Source organism: Phaenicophaeus curvirostris, chromosome 17 (genome assembly GCF_032191515.1).
Source record: "Phaenicophaeus curvirostris isolate KB17595 chromosome 17, BPBGC_Pcur_1.0, whole genome shotgun sequence".
Classification (NCBI taxonomy): domain Eukaryota; kingdom Metazoa; phylum Chordata; class Aves; order Cuculiformes; family Cuculidae; genus Phaenicophaeus; species Phaenicophaeus curvirostris.
This window is the reverse complement of record NC_091408.1, coordinates 881,829-900,005: the sequence shown is the minus strand read 5'-3', so window position 1 is coordinate 900,005 and position 18,177 is coordinate 881,829. Positions and strand designations below refer to the sequence as shown.

The 18,177-nt window shown below is 50.7% G+C and overlaps 1 protein-coding gene across 1 annotated transcript; it reads left to right on the top strand.

Moving 5' to 3' along the window:
- Positions 1-1,441: 1,441 nt before the first annotated feature.
- On the top strand, positions 1,442-16,320 carry GGT5 (gamma-glutamyltransferase 5). The gene is made up of 12 exons (XM_069871443.1): positions 1,442-1,852; positions 5,853-5,983; positions 7,324-7,413; positions 8,502-8,691; positions 9,245-9,402; positions 9,793-9,942; positions 10,355-10,488; positions 11,100-11,302; positions 11,716-11,807; positions 12,568-12,677; positions 13,758-13,865; positions 14,079-16,320. Exons 1-12 carry the CDS (start codon positions 1,692-1,694, stop codon positions 14,223-14,225), a joined length of 1,674 nt encoding a protein of 557 aa, XP_069727544.1. The 5' UTR covers positions 1,442-1,691; the 3' UTR covers positions 14,226-16,320.
- Positions 16,321-18,177: the final 1,857 nt, after the last annotated feature.

Below are 18,177 nucleotides of genomic sequence, written 5' to 3'. Positions count from 1 at the left end.
ACATTGGCTTCATGCAAGTCACTGCTGCCAAAACAAGCAAAAGAGCATGCTGTCCCCAGCCAGGATGAGGAGAAGCTCCTGGTGTCTCCAGAGCCTTCCCTGGTCCCTTTGCACACTCGATGATGGATTAGACTCTTCCCCACTAACTCAGCCCAATGGCCAAGGCCTTTCAACACCTCTGCAATAATCTTACCAGGACAAAACCCACCTGAGCTTGTTAGTACTGAGTGGTCAGGATTTCCAGCCCTGCTGTGAGTTTATAGGGAAGAGCTTTCCCCAAAGCCACCACAGTGATGACTCTGTAAGGGTCATAGAATAACTTGGCAAAAAATGAAGCATGAGAGTCATGTAGGGATTGAAAAATTGTACAAGATCAGCAGTGTTTTGCAATGGGGTGAAATGCAGAGTCACATCAGAGCTTTGAAGGCTTGTTACATGTGCCAAATATGTTCACCAGGTCAGACAGATATGTGGAGGACAAGAGTTTGTTCCTCAGGGACCATGGTTTTATCTTGGACAAAGTTCTGTTTTTCTTGGACTAATCTCACTTCCCTGAAATAACCTTACGGGAAGATGCAACTACAAAAAAGATGATCTAGTCTATCAAACCCATTTTATGAAACGTGATATATGAAATAGTGTTGCATAGCTATGAGAGAAAGCTTAATGGGTACGGGTTCAAAGTCTGTACTGAAATACAGGTGTAAATGTGCGCAGGTGAATTCCCCGGCTCCCAAATCCAGCTGGAAAGGGATCACAGACAACACCTCTTAGAAAGACAGCAGGCGGATCTGGAGCCGTACCTTTAACCTCTTCAGTGCAGGGAGGGCTGTATAATGAACCTTCCAGAGCCCGCTGGCCCAGTTACACTGTGCGGCACTTCCCACTGCTGATTGTGGCTCTGGCAGGAATCGGGTCTGCTCTCGTTTCCCAGCCACTCACTCTCTGGTGCTGTGGTTGCTGGCTGAGACAGGCTGGACCCAGAGCTTTTAGGTCTAAAGGTTTGCAGAGCGTAGAGGCAGTTTCATTCAAGGTGTTCCATTTTGCTCCTTTACAGAGGATGTGTGGGGGGAGCACAGTCAAGATTTAACAATGAGAAAAGCAAATAAGCAAGATTATAATAAGCTAAAAGGTGAAGTAAGACTATATATGAAGGTTCCAGCTTTGTATTTTGCATTTAGCTTTTATGTCTTTGATGAGTCTTATGGAAAGAAAATATTCCAGGTTTGCAGTGTAGGATTGATGTAGTTTTCCCAGTGATTCACTGGTGATTGTAGGCTGCCTGTGTTTTATTTGCTGTATGTCAAGAGTGTGAAGCCAGGGAGGTGCATGGAGCCGATATGGAGTGTAGCGATTTCCCTTTGAAGTGCTCCAGCAGTGAATGTGTTAAATGTTTTCATCGGAGACTTTAAAAAAAAAACATATGGTGGATATGCCAGGAAAAGTTAACTTTATAAAAGAGTGTACAGCCTCTCGTGAGTAAAAGAGGAGGAAAGAAAGCATACACCCTTTCCTTTTAGCAGCTTTTACTTTTAGAAAGAATGTAATTCTCCACTGCTGAGGGCAGAGCCCGTTTCAGTGAGACCTCCCTCCCAAAACCGCCGGGATCCTCGACTTCCACCCTGAGCTAAGCGGGCGCCTTTGCCAACAGAGGACAAGCTTCTGAGGGCTGCGGCGGCGTGGGAACAGCCATGTCCAGGGGGAAGGTGTGCTGCCTGGTGCTGCTGGCCCTCGCGGTGCTGGCCGTGGTGGTTGCGCTTGTGGTCATCCTGACCCAACCCAAGTGTGGTCCTCGGCACTACCTGCACGGTGCTGTGGCTGCCGACACCGAGACCTGCTCGCTCATCGGCCGGTACGTGCACGGACCTCTTGGCTTTTCGGGTTGCGTGTCGGTGTGCCGTGGGCTGACGGGCACGTACGTGTCCTGCAGGACTGTGCTGGGTTTCTGCCCCGGCTCTGCTGCCGAGGCTGAGTGCTGCTCCCTGGGGTGGCTCGGAGCGGATGGAGCCCTGTCTCTGCAGGCAACGCTTACTTTGATTACCCAATGTCACAGAAACTTGCAGCTCTGCAAGCCCGTGGCCCCTGAGAAGGTACAAATATTTATAGTATACAAATGCATGGTTGTTTTTAAGTGGGAGAGCAGTAAATTAAGCGCTTGCTTTGTGGAGACAAGTCTGCAAGATAACTGGATTAGAAATAAACTAAGGCAGAAGGGAGAGGAGCCAGCAGGGAGCCTTGGCTGGCGAGGGACTGGGCCTCGGGGTGCACAGCTCTGGAGCCCACAGCAGGGTCCCTGCTGTCAAGAGAGATGCTCTGTCCTGTAATGTACAGAGCAGATTTCAATTATGTTCAGCCCGGACAGTAGACGTGCCAAAGACATACTTACAGCACTTGGATGGAAAGATGTAGGTTTGAAAAAAAAAAAAATCTCTATCTACCCAGGCTGTAACACTTCAGTTTGTGTCACAGGTTCTCTCTCCCGCACTTTGACTCTCATGTTATTATTTTACTGTTACTTCAGTTCTTAAACATGTGAAACTGAAGGATGGACCTTCGCAAGGTACATGGGAGATGCTGGATGCTCCGGCAATGGAGGCTGGAGCAGTGTGCTCTGCTAGTGCCCCGCTTGCCATGTTGCTCCTGTGGTCCTTGCGATGTTGTGCTGACACCATGTGTGGGAGTCAGTGGAGAAGAGGTACCGGGGCTACGTGTAGGTCAAGGAATGAGATGGGGTTTCTACACTAAGCCACAAGTCAGTCCTTCAGAGGGCAGAAATACCTTTTAAATCAGTATTAATGAAAATAGTGGAAAATAATTAATTTGGAGTACCTTACTGCAGTACAGAGCCCAAGGGTGATTAAAAGAAGCTTCAGGGAATAACTAGTGAGGGAATCTGGGGCCCAGGTGACTTTTTTTCCTCCCTGCTACTCTTGAGTCTTTGTTGTGCTGCTGCTCTCTCTTCTCTTCATCGCTGTCTCATCCCCAGCTCTGTGGCTGCTCCTCCCCACACCACGGACCCATCGCCTGTGCAGTCACTGCTGCTACTCTTCTCATCCTCCCAACACAGCAGCACAGCCCCTGCTCCCCAGTGCTCAGCCTCCTGGGCTTTCCTCTGCCTCGATCCTGTCCCCACGGCTTCGCCACCTCACTCCTCTCCCATCTCCTCTGTGTCTGAGTTTGAGGTCTGGAGTGTCAAGTACTAAGGATAAGGATTTCCTTGTTTCTCTGGTGCCCTAAAGCCATGACTGTTACCAGATGCAGTTTTTTTGAGGAAGCTCTGTTCAGCCTCTGCTGCTCAGGGTTGAAACAAGCTCATTTCTACTATCATGGCTTAGAAATCAGGGGAGAACTAATCTATCCAGACTGGTTACTTCATTAATGAATAATTCCTAATTCTTTTTTTGTATAAAAATAAAAAATCATATGATCAATATGATAAAAATTTGTAATGACCAGTTTTGGTTTGTTTGTTTTTCCCCCACAAAGCAAGCAGTTTGGCCAAATTAGTGTGAATTGTTTGAAAAAGGTTGGGCTTGGTGGCCTGAGTACAGCAAAGCTGCACTCAATGGAAACCACATGTTGTGTCTGAACCTCTCAACCCGCCCGCTGCGCTGGTGAGCGCGGAGGTTGCTGCAGCCACAGAAGGATTCAGCATTGCCTCCCCCTGGCCCCACGGGCCCTCTCTCTGCTGTGCCTCAGGGCTGCTGCCCACAGCCACCCCTTCATCCTGCAAATTCCCCTAGGACCCCATGGAGGGATGCTTGGAGAACCTCCAGCGCAGGACAGGCATGAAACCAGCGGCGCTGGTCTGGTGCCTCAAGTCCTGGAAGCTAAATCTCTGACCTACTTCTAAATTTCATTCTTTAATTAAAAAACAAAACAATTTGTTTCCTTTTTTTTTTAATTTAAAAGGAAAAAATGCAAACCACATGTTCTGTGAGTTGTCATTAACAGTAATGAAATCCCTGAGGCATTACGTGATACTGGGCTGGTTTGAGATGCTGCTGTTCCAGACAGAGTCTTTGTGTGCTCCTAATAGAACTTTTAGTTGAATGTATTGAGAAGAACTGAGCTGAACCTCTTGCCCAAAGAGCAACCTTGTCTTTGAGCAGGTGGGTCGGGGGTGCAGCGATGTGGATTTGGTACCAAAGTCCACCTCAATTTGTCCTCACGCCAGGACACTGTGAGGAGACTGGAGGTGATTGCCCTGGCAGCAAGCAGTCTCCAAACCCACCGTCACCTCCAGCTCCGAGCCACTTGTTCCCTCCTAGCAACGGAAGAGGCTTTTCCCATCGACCATGCTGAAAGCTTTATATTTCCTACCAGTGTGCAGCTTGAGCTCTGCCACCCACTGCTCTGCATCCATTTGTTTCCCAAAGGGCTAAAGCGAGAGCCGCACGAGGCCAGGGAAGAGATTTGGAAGTGCTTGTTCCCAGCGATGGGATTTGCAGTGAGGCAAGCTGACCTGACCTGGCCCAGCAGCTGTCTCTGATCCCACTTCTGCTGTGTAGGCTCACATCAACCCTGGGAACTAGCTGTTTCTGAAAGGAACACGCGCCTGGGGACATGGTGGTGGGGAGGGTGAGAATTTAATGGTCAGAAGATGCCTGCAGTCCTGGGAAGCTCAGTTCTAGGCAAAGAATCTGCTGCAAACATCCTTTTCAGTGAGGGCCCAGCAGTGTTTCTGGAGAATGTTGAGATCCCAGAGGATTTTCTTCCCCTTCTTTTGTATTTCGACAGTTTTCGATTTGGCAACTGACCCTTTTTTACAGAAGTAGCTGCTGCTTCTGCTCTTCATAAGAATTCAGCAGGCAGCTCCTCTGTAACAGAGGTTCTCCTCCTGGCCCCCAGCTTGCTTTAACAGAAAAAACCTCAATATAATGGAACACTTTAGCATTTCTAGTGATTTAAAGTGGCTTCAGGGCTCCCTGTAGCCCAGGGCAGGGGAGCAGGCTTGGTCTGCCCCCTGCACAGCCCATCTTTGCTGTGAGCGAAGTGCATTCACTCGCTCATCCTGGGAGGCTGAATCCCTGTGCTACTGGAGCTGGACTTGGTTGTTAACATCCTCTTCTGCTCCTGACTTTACGGAAGCTCCATTAATGGCCTAAAGCTCAAACTGAGCAGCAGGAAGGATGTAGGACAAAATATGTTGTTATCGCACCTTGTCAGCTGCAGCACTAAGATGTCTCCAGAGAGACCTGTGAAGGTCTGATTGAGGGGTCACGTGTCTCCCCAGGGGGCTGTACTGTAATTAATCGAGTTATAACAGAGATGCATACGACGGGAGCAGCCTGGTAGGACAGGGTGTGCTCTGCCTGTCTCACTAGGTCGGAAAGCCATAATGGCCCTAAATTCCTCAGGCATTGCTGCCAAGGAAGGGCCAGGGCACTGGCTGAAGTTGAGTGAGCCAGGCACGGAAGCTGGCTGTGATAGGCCAAGAGGCAGCTCTGAGAGGGTTTGTGTCGTGTTTCGGGCTCCAGAGAGGCTGTTGGGGACACTGTTGAGACTTGGGCCAGGTTGCAGCCAGTGTAGGATGGCTGTGGGCCCTGAACCCTGCACTGATGGCAGAGGATGTGTATTGGGCCTCCTGGGTAAAAGAGCGAAGTGGCTCAAAAGAAATCCCATTAATAGCCCTGACCAGGATTTGGAACCCTTGCTGGCTTCAGTTGTTTCTGAGCTGAGCCAAAAGCTTGCACCCCACGCTGCTGCCCAGGGCTTTCTCCAACCTCTAGCTGGCCTTGTCAAGCTGGAGCTGCCTTGCAGGTGCCCCAGGGAGACATTTTCACGTAGCTCTGCCATTTCATCATCCCTGGATTTTAGCATTGCCTTTATTTCCCCTATTTCTACCACAGGGACATCCTGAAAAGCGGAGGCACGGCTGTGGATGCTGCTATTGCTGGTTTGATCTGCACCTCAGTGATGAACCCTCAGAGCTCGGGCCTGGGTGGCGGGGTCGTATTCACCATCTACAACGCCAGCACAGGTATGGACCAGCTCTGGCCTCTCTGGGGAGCACGGTCTTCCTGCATCTGCCGTGGAAAAGGCAGAATCCTTCATGTCTCTCTGAACAATTTTTTGGATATAATGCTGCATCCTCTGATAACAGATCATGCTTTTGTTCTCAACCCAAAGCAACTGTGACAGGGGGTGGATCTTCACCCAGCAAGGACATGTTGGGGTGGAAGGAGCTTTGGATTTAAAATGAACTGTGTTTGCCTCTCCTTCCCCTCCAAAGCAATTCCAAACTGTATTTCAGTCGCACAGCTGACAGTGTCGCAAGGTGGGAGTGGTGCTGTCTGAGCTGCCATGGAGGCAGATGGGAGCGCAGAGAGGTGTGTGTGCTGGCCATGAGCGCAGCAACGTGGGGCTGTGGCTGCTCGGCTGGGACTTCAGGGCCTCAGGCCAGTGTCGCACACTGCCCTCGAGGGCAGAACTCCCCAGAGTGGCGGTGAGGCTTCCCTTCTCAGGAGATGCATCTACATCTAGTGATATCTAGCAATGTCAGGGTCTGCTGGGAAACTGTTTGGTGTTTGACTCAGCCCCAAGAGTCATGTTCCTGCTTTTATGCTTTTAGTATTTTTTTTCCTAACTGCTTTGACTTTCCGAAGCTCCCAGAGCTTAAAGATCTAAATAGTAAAATCAACAATGAACACAAAAACAGCATGGTAGTTTTTAACCCCCTGCCAAGTAGTCTCATGGAGTCATGAGCCTGGGAATGCTTGGATATAACTTATGCAAGAGCATAATTTGGCAAAACACCTATATTTTTTGGTTTTTTCCATTTTGGCAGAACCACATAACTTTGTCTCCTGTTAGCAGTCCTTTGCTGCTACCCGGTTATCCTGCTGCACAGAGCCACACGTGGCCCGGCACGGCTCCAGTGCCCGGTACAGCACGTATCGTGGACTGTGGGCTCCTGCAACACAGCTGCCTCTGTGACAGGAAAAGATAAATACAAAGCAAAGAAGGAGGTGAAATAATAGACTAGACCTGAAATATGAATGTATACAAGTGGGATTTGGGTGTCAGTGAGTTTTTCTCCCCTTTCAAGGTTCCCAATATGTAGAGAGCCTTTCAGTATCCCCGCCCTCCTACAAATGTGACAGACGTGCTTCACCATCACTCGGAAAATGGCCCGCCAAGGCTGACGTTATGTCTGTGTCCCACCTGCAGAGGTGGAGCAGGCAAAAGGCTTCAGGGCTGCCCAGCCTGACGCCACAAGCTCTGGGCTCGCGGCCTGTGTGGTGCTCAGGGACGGCTGGAGTGGGACGTTCAGCTGCTTCAGGAGAACAATGTTGTGCATTTCCCCCTGCTTCTTTCTAGGAACAGTCGAGGTGATCAATGCCCGTGAGACGGTCCCCCGAGTGTCTCCACAGGATTTGTTGTCTGGCTGCACTGCTGGTTTCCCCATTGGTAAGGATGCAGACTGGGCCGTGAGGGCTCGGTGCTGTGTGCAGCACACAGAGCTCAGGGTGGGGATGCTGAGGACCATGCTGCTGTTATCTGAAGTTCTGTTTAACTGCTTGTGCTCTTCCTGGATTGATTTTTGCAAAAGACAAAAATACTAGGTCCATAAAATTCCCGTTTTGTAGCAGTGCTGACAATCTGACCAGCGAGGGGGTGAGGAGCAGGGCACAAGGAAAAAACAATGTGTGACTTATCTCGGTAGGAAGCCTGCATTTCATGAGCAGATTTCCCCAAGCTCTCATTTCCCAGAAGTTCTTACAGAACCAAAAATAAGGCTGATAGCTGCTGAGTCATTCTGGAAATGAAAGAGATCAATCCAGGGCACTTGCCCATGCCCTCTACATTGGGGAAGCAACCTGGCAGTGTCAGGAGTTGAGCAGCTGGACTCCAGCATCCACCCGAGGAGGCTCCGTGTGCTGTTACTGGGTTTGACCAGGCACTCTTGCTTTAGCAGCACATCTCGGATCTCTCCACATTGCTGTGTTCATTCTCCTTTCCTAGCACGTTTTCTTTCAGGGCGTGTCCTAGTTCCTGGAGATGTTCTTATCCTTGGAAGATGAGCCAGAAAAGGAATTGGGAACAACTTTGGTTGCCAGGGAGAGCTGGAGGTCTCTTCTCCAGCTCCTGCTCAAAGCAGAGTGATGTCAGAGTTCACTCAGGCTGCTTACAGCCTTATCTGTTGCATTTTATAACCTCTCCAGGGAGTTTCACAGCTTCACCCGCCCTAGAGTTCGACCAGGCTCCGCATGGCTGCTTTTTCTGTGTCCAGCTGCCACCTCCCTCGCTGCAGCCTGGTGCCTCTTGTGCTTTCACTGCACACCTCCAACTCTGGCTTCAGCTTCTCCAGAGCCTGTCTGTTGGGTAGTGGAAGAAATACATGAACAGAAAAAGGAAAGGAAAAAAACCCAAACCTGCTTTTAGAAACCCTAGTCCTGCCTGTACTACAAACCCATACTTCCCTTGGAGAGCTTTCAGAGAGGTGAAATGCCCAGGCCAGGGCTTTCTGGGTGTGACACTGCCGCTGTGCTCCTCAGGCCCCCGCTGGATTGCTGTGCCGGGAGAGCTTCGCGGGTATGAGGAAGCCCATAAGCGATACGGCCGCTTACCATGGAAAGCCCTGTTCGAACCAACCATCAAGCTCCTTTCAGAGCCACTTGTCATTTCCCCAGTTATGGCGAAAATTATCCATCACTCAGCCTTCTCCGAGCCAGGAAAGAACCTGTGGTAAGATTCATGGATTAAATTGCCGTGTGAGGACCACTGTTCCCTCAGTGCCAGACCCCTCCTCTGACACACTGACGTGGAGCACAGGCTGCTGATCAGGGAACGTTCACTGTGCAGAAGGAGGGCATAACACAAGAGGTTTTATAAAGCTTTTTCCCATTGGCAACTTCTTTTTTTAATGTAATTTAAAGCAGCTTGGCACAGCAAAACTGTCCTGAGCATGTTTGCTCCTGAGGAGGAGCTGGCTGTACGTGGCCTACCTCCACCTCTGTGGCAACCGTCCCCTGAGAGCAGATACTCTTCCGGAGAAGCCCTGCTGACCTGAGCCAGGGTCAAAGCGCCAGGGCCTGTGGAAGAAGCTTTGTCTGGGAAAAGAGTGCCTGTGGGTAGCAATCAGCTGCAAAGAGCTTCTTGCTGCGTAGGCTGCAGCGTAGCAGTGGCTTGGAAAGTACATAACGTGCATAAACTAAACCAGCTTGGGAAGGGAAAAGAGCTTGGCCCTTGGGGCAGAATCAGCATATGCAGTAAACTGATGGATGTTCTTCTTCAACAGCCCGCTGATATGTGACGGTCAAAGGTTTTTGAACCACGGGGAGACCTTCAGGTGGCCAGCACTGCAGCAAACACTGAAAGCTGTAGCAGAACATGGAGCTACAGCATTTTATGAAGGACTGATAGGAAAGGCCCTGGTGGAGGACCTTAGGAAGGCTGGTAGGTAACAGCTGTAGTTGATACTAAGACAGGTCTTTCCCCAGCAGTTGGCTGGCAGTGTTTCCCAGGGGAAAGCCAACACGGGTCCTTTGCTTGCCACTTGGGGAGGGGCATGGGAAGGGGCCACCTTTCCCCAGTTCTTTTAACTTGGGCCAAGAAGCAGGGCTGAGCACCACCCTCTGCTCTGCAGTCACCCTCGGTGCTCATGTGCTGGCTCGGGGTTTGGCAGTAGATGAGGACAGAGGGAGACGTTTCTGTGCTTGGTGGAAGAAACTTCAGTGCGTAGGGCTGGCTCTGTACAAGCTTTAGCAAGGCTCGGGTGGAGCCAGCCCATAGCAGCTGGTGGAAGCAAATGTGCTAACGCCAGCCACCTCTGTTTTCCCGTTGAAGGATCCAGCATCTCACTGGAGGACCTGCAGGCATACAGAGCAGAGGTGTCCTCAGCTCTGAACGTTACCCTGGACAATCGCACCACAGTCTTTTCTCCCGGACCACCCATGGGAGGTGCTGTGCTCATGTTCATCCTCAAGATATTAGAAGGTAAATTCCTAAAGGAAGAGGGGCAGCAAGAGGTTTGCAAGGAGTGTTGTTCTGAAGCAGTAAAATACAACGGGCAGAGATGGAGTTGGTGAGCTCGACAGGGCCCCAAAGCAGCAGTGTGACCGTGCTCTGCACTGGGATGGTGAACCACCTCATTCTTACTGTGGGTCAGCATCGCCATAGTTGCTGCATGGTTAACGGACACACGATTTTCCCAAAGGTTCAAGAACAATTGAAGTCACAATGGAAATCAGTACTTCGTTGTTTCTGTGCCCACATCCTGCTAAAGCTCAGGGGAAACTTGATTAGAACCGGGATGAGAATAAGAGGTTCCTGTCAACTTTTTTTTAACAGTTCTTGGAAAAATCTTGCCTTGGTTCTGTTAACAAACTTGTTTTATCCTGCTCCATAGAGTATAAACTCCAAGAAGCGTCACTGGCAACACCCAAGGAGAAGGTGGAGACCTACCATCGCATTGCAGAGGCCCTGAAGTTTGGCAATATGCTAAAACCCCAGATGAGTGACCCGACCTTCTCCGAAGTTCAGGTAAGCTGGCGTGGTGCACTGGGGCAGCCACAGACACGCTCAGCACTGGCAGCTGCTTCCACACCGCTGCATGACAGAGTGGAAGCAGGGAAATCCATTTCCTGCGCTCTTCTTTAAACCTGCATTGTCCCCAACTCATTTGAGCCAAAGTGCTGAGCCCTCAAGCAGGCTGCCTATCGCCCAGACTGTCCTGCCTGCCAGCACAACGCTGCAGTACCCAGCGATGCTCTTGTGCCCTCCTGCTTTGCAGCCACGGAAGGAAAGTAAGTCCTTAGACCTGCTGATCACGAACAGTGCTGCACAACTGGCCCAGGCAGAGGCAGGATTAGGCCTTTTACTTTGTCTGACGTTTCTGTTCAGCTGTAGGCTGGTGCTCACATGCCTCATAAGGGATGTGCACGTGCTCACAGCAACACTGAGGTGCCTCAGCACTGAGCTTGTTTCATTTTCTGTGTGAGTGGCCTGGGCACTCGAGCTGCGGCAGGACCCTGCTGGTGCAAGTCCTGGGGCTCTGACTGCTGAGGCTGAATCCCCCCAGGCTCCATCTCACCCAGAGTCAGACATGCCTGCGCTTTGGTGGCACGTGCTCTGTGACCTTTCTGTGGCTGCAGGTGACTGTGGAGGCCATGCTGTCTGATGAGATTGTCAAGCTTGCCAGAGGCCGAATAGATGACCGTGGTGACCATCCACTCAACCATTACAACCTGCTGGGCTCCATCCACAACCGCAGATACAAAAGTAAAGGCACGAGCCACATCTCCGTGCTCGCTGCAGACGGCAGTGCTGTGTCTGCCACCAGCACCATCAACTTCCCGTGAGTAGCCAAGGGGCTGTTAGTTGTGTCACACAGGCCAGGTATTGGGTTCACAGGCTGCCTCCGAGGGCTGTTTACCAGAAATGTAAAACCCTTAGGTGTCACAGATTTAGGTGATCTCCCACTCGTGAATGCCGCCTTCTTTGTGTGGCAGCAAAGGTGTTTGAGCCTCAGCCCAAAGGACCTGCACGTGCAGGAAGAAGTAACACCTTGTTGAGTTCTGAGTGTCTGCAGGGTGGGCAGATCCCCGCAGTAACCGGGAGCTGCTCTCTGGCTCCGGCACAGCAGCACAAACACGTCTGGACGCCCTGGCTCAGGGCAGGCAGAGGGAACCCACGCGGTGCTGTGTTCAGTGAAAGCCATCCACAACAGGAGAGCGTGGCACTGAAAGGCTGTTTCTTCCCCTGCTGCAGGTTCGGCTCCTTTGTGTATTCTAACCAAACTGGGATCATTTTGAATAATGAACTTGCTGATTTCTGCGTAGCAAACAGAAGCATTAAACCAGGTGAGTGGTCTCACCCTCACAATAAAATGCAAGGCCAGGAGCTGGGTGTGTGGGCCACGTGCAGCTGGACAGAGACTGTGAACTGCGGGTATTCCTTGCTTTCCTAGGACTGGGTTTGTTTCAGACTAACAGAGGATAAACCTTGTAGCTTGCCCTGTCTGCTCACACTGGCTCTTGCATGGAAACACAGGAGTTTGGGTTTCTGGCCAGGGAAGTCTGAGTTTTTTGGGTTTTTTTAAAAAAAAAAAAGGCAAAAAAAGGCTGAAGTTGATTACTGATTGATGGGGAGGGGAAAGAAGGAAGAAGTGAAGGAGCTGCTGCTGAGAAGAGCTTGCTGACTTTTTGGGCTCATCTCTGAGGAGTACACAGTTGCAGGCCCTGGCAGTGGCGCTCCGGGCTCACGCTGATTCGGTACCACGGCAGTGGTGATGCAGATGTTGCGTCCACACTGCGACAGCAGGGTTGCTGCTGACAGTTCCTTGGCTGGGCTGAATGAGCTACAGCAAGGCCTGGGTGCTTGTAGGATGCCCTGCATCAAGAGATGCTTTCCATTTAGCCTGTGCCTGCCCCATTTTCCTGTGAGATGGGGTCTCGGCCCAAGGAGGCCAAGTTTCCTGGAAAGCTTGAGCTTCCTGAGGAATGAACAGCAGCTTAGTTTGCCATGGGGAATGCAGGAAGGGTGATGGAGATGTACTTGTGTGTCCCTCCAAGCCCCTTAAGAGCCACAGGGGAGGAATAACATTCCCTGCTTCTGCTCTAGGAGAGAAGCCTCCCTCAGCAATGGTGCCTTCCATCCTCATCTCCAAGACAGGAGACATGCTGGTGATTGGAGGAGCCGGCGGGGCCTGGATTATCAGTGCTACTGCTATGGTGAGTGAACAGGTGCCATGCTGCCCTGAACAAAAGGAATTGCTTTGATGTTGATAGCACAGCTGTATGGAAGGCAGCAGTGAAGAGGGGCTGCTGCAGGTGAGTTTGTCCTCACCTCCTCGCCTCTGGTGTTCCTGTGGCAAGGGCAGGGGGAGCTTCAGCTCCACTGTTAAATTGTGCTTCCAGCCCGAGGGACCAGGAATGGAAGAGGTGGGAGAACCTGCACCAATTGCTGGTTCTTTCAGCCCTCCCAGGTTTCCAACCATGGTCAGTCCCACATGCCCTTCCTGCTTGGCTCTCCTCAGGTCTTGTCTCCTTGGTGCTCTGGTTTATTTGGGATTTACAAGTCTCTAAAGGCTGCAGGTTGGAGGCCTGAGCAAGTGCCAACTGCCTCGCTCAGTTCCTTTTTGAAATGGGAGAAGTCCAAATAGTTAAATAGCAAGCTAAGGGAGTTGTTAGGAAGGAGAGGTGTTGCCTCAAACCTTGGGGCCCTGAAAACAAACTGATCAGCTACATGGTGGAAAGAACAAGGAAAAGAGAAACACAGCACCGTGCCCACACACACAGAAAAAAAAATCTTAATGAAAAAGAAGTCTTAACACCCCTACAGTTCATCAAACAAGAAACTAAAGCAGATGAAGCTACAAGAGGAAATAGAGGAGGTTTTTTTTTCCTTTGTCTTTCTGCAACTGAAGAGAAGGATGGGAAGGAGTCCCTGCCAGGACCCGATCTGAAACAGAAAGAACAGCCATTGACAGAAAGGCATAAGCTCTGTCAGTAGCTACTGAATTCAAGGACACTGCTCTGGCTCAGGGAAAGTATTCTGGGAAGTATCCTTGAGTGCTGCCCCTGTTCTTATGCTTGTCCTGAGCTGTTGGTCACCGTGAAGACAGGAGAGGAGGCTGGCAGGACTTCTGGTCTGACAGCACAGCCGCTCTCACAGCCCAGGTTTGCCCTAGCCTGCAGGCAGGGTTTTCAGTGGAGTTGGTGGCTTCCCACCAGCACAGAGGATGGCAGCACGCGACCCAGGTTCTTGTTCAGAATCTCCAGTCAGTCAGTGTGGGATTTGTTTTATTGCAGGCAATTGTAAACAAGCTGTGGTTTGGCTACGACTTGGAACATGCCATTTCAGCTCCCATCATGCACACTGAAGGGAACCGCATCCTGTTTGAGGAACGTTTCAGTGAGGTGAGTGGCCTCACTTGGATCTTCCTGTCTTCTTTTGGGGAGGAGAACAGTGCTCCTATAGCTCTCACGAATAACCTGTTTTGCTCCTTCTTGCTTATATCTCACTTTCTCAACCTGGCCACATATACACATGCTTCATTTTCACACCTGGGCAACGCTGAGACCTCAGGCGCTGCCCCATTCACTGCATTTCCTCTTCTCTCCCCACTGCAGGAGGTTAGGAGCGGCCTGCTGGGAAGGGGACATAAAGAAAGGAAAGTTGAATTTGCAATGAGTGTTGTGCAGGGAATTTTCAAGGAAGGAAAATGCATCTCTGCTTACTCTGATAAAAGGAAGATGGGTAAGTCAGCTGGATATTAGCCTGAAATGCCATCACAGCTCACAAAACCACAGGAGATAATGAGATTCAGAACATGCTTTGGCTTGGACACGCCAATAGTGCCTGTTCCCATCAGGATGCGTCCTGGGCAAAACATCCGATTCCAGGAGTCTGCCCATCACCCTCGGGCAATACTAGGACAGGTCTGCCAGCCTCGTTTAGCACTGCACCCTCCATTACTTATGAGGTATATGGAAAAACATATTCCTTAAGCACATCAGCTATTCAGAAAAAGAGACTACAACGTGGGTAAGGAAAATCGGTCCAAACCCCACCGGGAACACTGTGTCTTCCATTCCTGCTGGAGTCTCAGTTGAGAGCAGAATTGGTTTCTTTTAGGCTGTTGCCAGAATAAGTTGTTTATTACTGGGGCCCAGCAACATGAAATAAGTAACTGTTTTGGATATGAGGATTATAAGAAGCATCTGTAAGGTAAGGACTGAACAATCTTAAGCATCCTGGTCTAGAAAGCAGGTTTGGAAGGAGAAGAGAGCAAAGCTCCTCTATTCCTTTCTTGGTTTTCCCATCCAAAGCACCCCTGCTTTTCCCCAGGCTGGCAGAGCTCAGCCCCCACAGCACAGCAAATCTGCCGGGGCGGGGTGCAAAGGACCCTATGAAGCTTCAGGCCTGCACTCTGCTGGCTTTGAGCTGCCCAGGGGCGCTGAGAATTCCCTGCTCTGGGGAGGCACAGGCTCCAGCTTGGTTCCCCGGGGTTCACCTCTCCCTGGGGCAAGAGGAGCCTCAGTCTCTCCCCGTTCTCCCACTCCAATGCCAACAGAGGATAAGTCATTTGGAATGCAGGTGAGGACTGCAGTGGAAAAGCTCTTGGTTTTGGAAGCTTTATAACTTTCTTCAGGTTACCGAAGACTTACTCAGAAGTCATTGTGGCCTTGTGCTCAGCCAGGACGGCTGAGAAGTGATGCAGCTCTATTGGACACTAGAAAGTCCTTCTCTCCCATAGCCTAAGGGCACTCCGAGTCTCCGCTGTTCCCTTTGCGATCACAGGGATGAAACTGTAGGATTGCTGAAGAACTGTCAGAGAGGGAGAAGGCTTCTGGAGGAGAGACCTAAACTTGTGCACCTGGATGCAAAAGGTCTTACAGCTACTCTGTAACCTTGTCCTGCTCAAAATGGCCAAGAAAAAGACCAACCCAACCCCCCCAAAGCTTTTCTCAAATTCCCATGATCCCAAACTAAATTTCCTGAAAGCTTATGGGCTGTGCTTCCTTCTGCCACAGCCCTGGCAATCCTAGCACACAAACACACACACTCCCTCTGCAAACGCTGTAACAAGTATTTGAACACACATTGTTTAAAAACCCAAACAAGGTCAGGTGGGTATTAAGTGTCAGTTCTTGCTGATGAAGCCTGTCCCATAAAGCTATTGATTTGTTGAAATCTCAGTCTTGGCTTGTGTTTCAGTGTTGAGCTGAGTGCAGCCAGGTGTGGTTTCCCTTGTACACGGAGGACCATAGTTTAAGCTCTGCTCCAGCTGTGGTCAATGAAGGAGTATTCCTGTGTTACCAGATCACAGCTGCAAGCACTTAATCATCATCCAGAGGACAAGTTGATTGTGTCCAGAGCCAGCTCCATGTGCTTGCTCCCTCATCCTAGTGGAATTCATCTTCAATCCCCTGGGTCCGGAAAGGCTACTGTTTTTCATCAGAGCCACTTCCCTGAGCCCTGGACGTGGCCCAGCACCCTGTTAGACAGTGTCACAGTGCTGGAGGGAAACAGGGCTCAAGTCTGGGGGGAGGAGTGTTTATGTGCTGAAAGGGGTTACAGTGGGGTTTTACCTCCCTTGCCTCAGCTACAGTTCCAGGGTGCATGGCTCCTAGAGCCTGACGTGCCACACCAGCCACAGGGCAGCATTTACAGGCACATGATGCCCTCTGCAGCTCACAGTTTGGGAACAAGACTTGCAAGACAACTTGGGTTGGTCTCTCCCCGTTCATGCTTACCTTATTTTTGTACTTAGTCCATTTACTCAGACTTTCAAAGCATTGCTGTACAGAGGCTGCTCTGTTTTCTAATGAAGTCTTTATATTTTTTAATAAAAGGGTTTTTTAACCTGTCTGGGCATGTCTCCTCTAAAGCTGCTGCCTGGCCTAATGCACGCACAGGTATTTGAGAGGACTTTGGGCAGGGGTTTCCTGCAGTAGTGCTTTTCCACTCAGGAGATGCTGTCTAGTGCTGGAGAATATGAGGGAAGCTGCGTGTGGCACTCATCCCTCATGGTGTGGTTGTAACACCTCCCTGTAGCCCTTCCAGAAGCTGGGTGGGTGGCAGGTTGAGGAATGGGGGAAAGACGTGGCTCCCCAGCTTGCCTGGATTGCTTTCTGACAGCACAGCTCCCTCCCAGATCAGCCGGAATAGGTCACGGCAGCGTGTCCTGGTCTCTGTGCCCTGCAGCTCGCTCTGAGACATCTGTTCTGCTCAGCAGAGCGGGGGTGGCCGCCTGTGGAGAGGTGGGACACGAGCAGGAAGAAGCTTTTCTTGTAGCTGAAGCATTCGTGTGAGCAGAATGGCCTGAGTGCAGGAAGGGGAAAGGCTCTGACCCCTCCGGCGCCCGGCAGTGCCTGTGGTGATGCGGGCAGCCGCAGCGCAGCACCAACAGTGGAACACGGTACCAAGGAGAGTGGCAGATGTGCCTGCCCTCTGTCCAGGTGTGTCCAAAGGAGATGCAGGTGTCACCGCCCACACAGCCAGCCAGAGGGGTTTGTAACAAATGGAGCACAGAAGTGCGAGTCTTTCCTGGTTAGAGTTTTAGCAAATCAGCCCTTTGTGGTGAGAGTGGTAAAACAAACCAACCCGCCTATGGCTGCAGGGAGGCAAGAATTCAAACATATTTATAAGAATAGTTTTTAACCATGGCCTAATGTGAGCTGCCCCTAAGGGAAGCTTTGTAACATATTTTATAATTAATAGCAGAGTTTTCTGATGTAGAAGAGATTCAGGAACACAAGGGTGCTGAATCACAGACAGCTTAAAGCAGCCCAGCCCAGTTATTCAGACTTTTTAGAAAGCACGCTTGCCTAACAGCCACTTCCCAGAAATCCATCACCTTCCACGCCCCCGCTTCCTCTGCCCCAGCTCAGGCTGCCTGTGCAGCGACTGCGGGGGCACCGCTAAGTTCTCAAATCACCCTTGGCCCCAGGGACAGCTCTTTGCACCAACCCGCAGCTGACGCTAGTTCATGCACAAACTTGTCCCCAAGCTCTGCAGTGCCCCGCAGGCTGGGGCTCAACAGCAGCAAGTGGCATCTGCCGTGGAATGACAAGTAGAAAAGGCAAAGTCTCAGTTCAGTGATAAAAGGAAACAGCTTTGGCCTCAAACTGCTCTCATTCTCAGCAGAACTGCCTTCACTGGACCCAACGCAGCAGCAGTGACGGCGTGGGAAGTAGCACAGAGCCCATTCAGGGAACCTCTGGCAAAAGCCTCACGTTGAGTGGGTGCGATGTAAGCAAACACACGTGGCTCTATGATTTAAGCAAGACCTTGCTCTCACTTTACTCCTTGAACCTCGACTCTTCACCCCAGAAACCACAGGGAGAAAGAGGGTGTCCAGTGCCTAAAATCTCAGCCTTTCAGCTGCTCTTCAGTGTGGTTCTGTATTTTGAGATACTGCCACATGGACAGGACGGATCAGTCCCATTACCGCTACTGGTGCTTCATAAACAGCCCAAGAGCTTCACAACATCCTCGGTTTGATCTTAGCCTGATTTTATCTGATGTGATCTATGAGTCCACAACCCCCTCAAGCCCAAGCGCAGACACTCGTAGCTGCTCCCCATCAGATGTGGGTTTCTGAGAGGTCATTAACTGCCTGGTTAATGGTAACTTACCTTCAACTGAGAGTAGCTGAACAAACCTTTTTTTAGGGGTTTCACTTCCTCAGACTTTGGTGTTTCAGGCCTGCAGTGTGACACAGTA

What these genes read in the sequence shown, in the direction of transcription:
- GGT5 (XM_069871443.1), top strand. Translation starts at nt 1,692, where the DNA reads ATGTCCAGGGGGAAGGTGTGCTGCCTGGTGCTGCTGGCCCTCGCGGTG. An exon ending in CATCTACAACGCCAGCACAG is followed by an intron (nt 5,984 to 7,323) that starts GTATGGACCAGC and finishes GCTTCTTTCTAG; the next exon opens with GAACAGTCGAGGTGATCAAT. An exon ending in CACTGCTGGTTTCCCCATTG is followed by an intron (nt 7,414 to 8,501) that starts GTAAGGATGCAG and finishes TGTGCTCCTCAG; the next exon opens with GCCCCCGCTGGATTGCTGTG.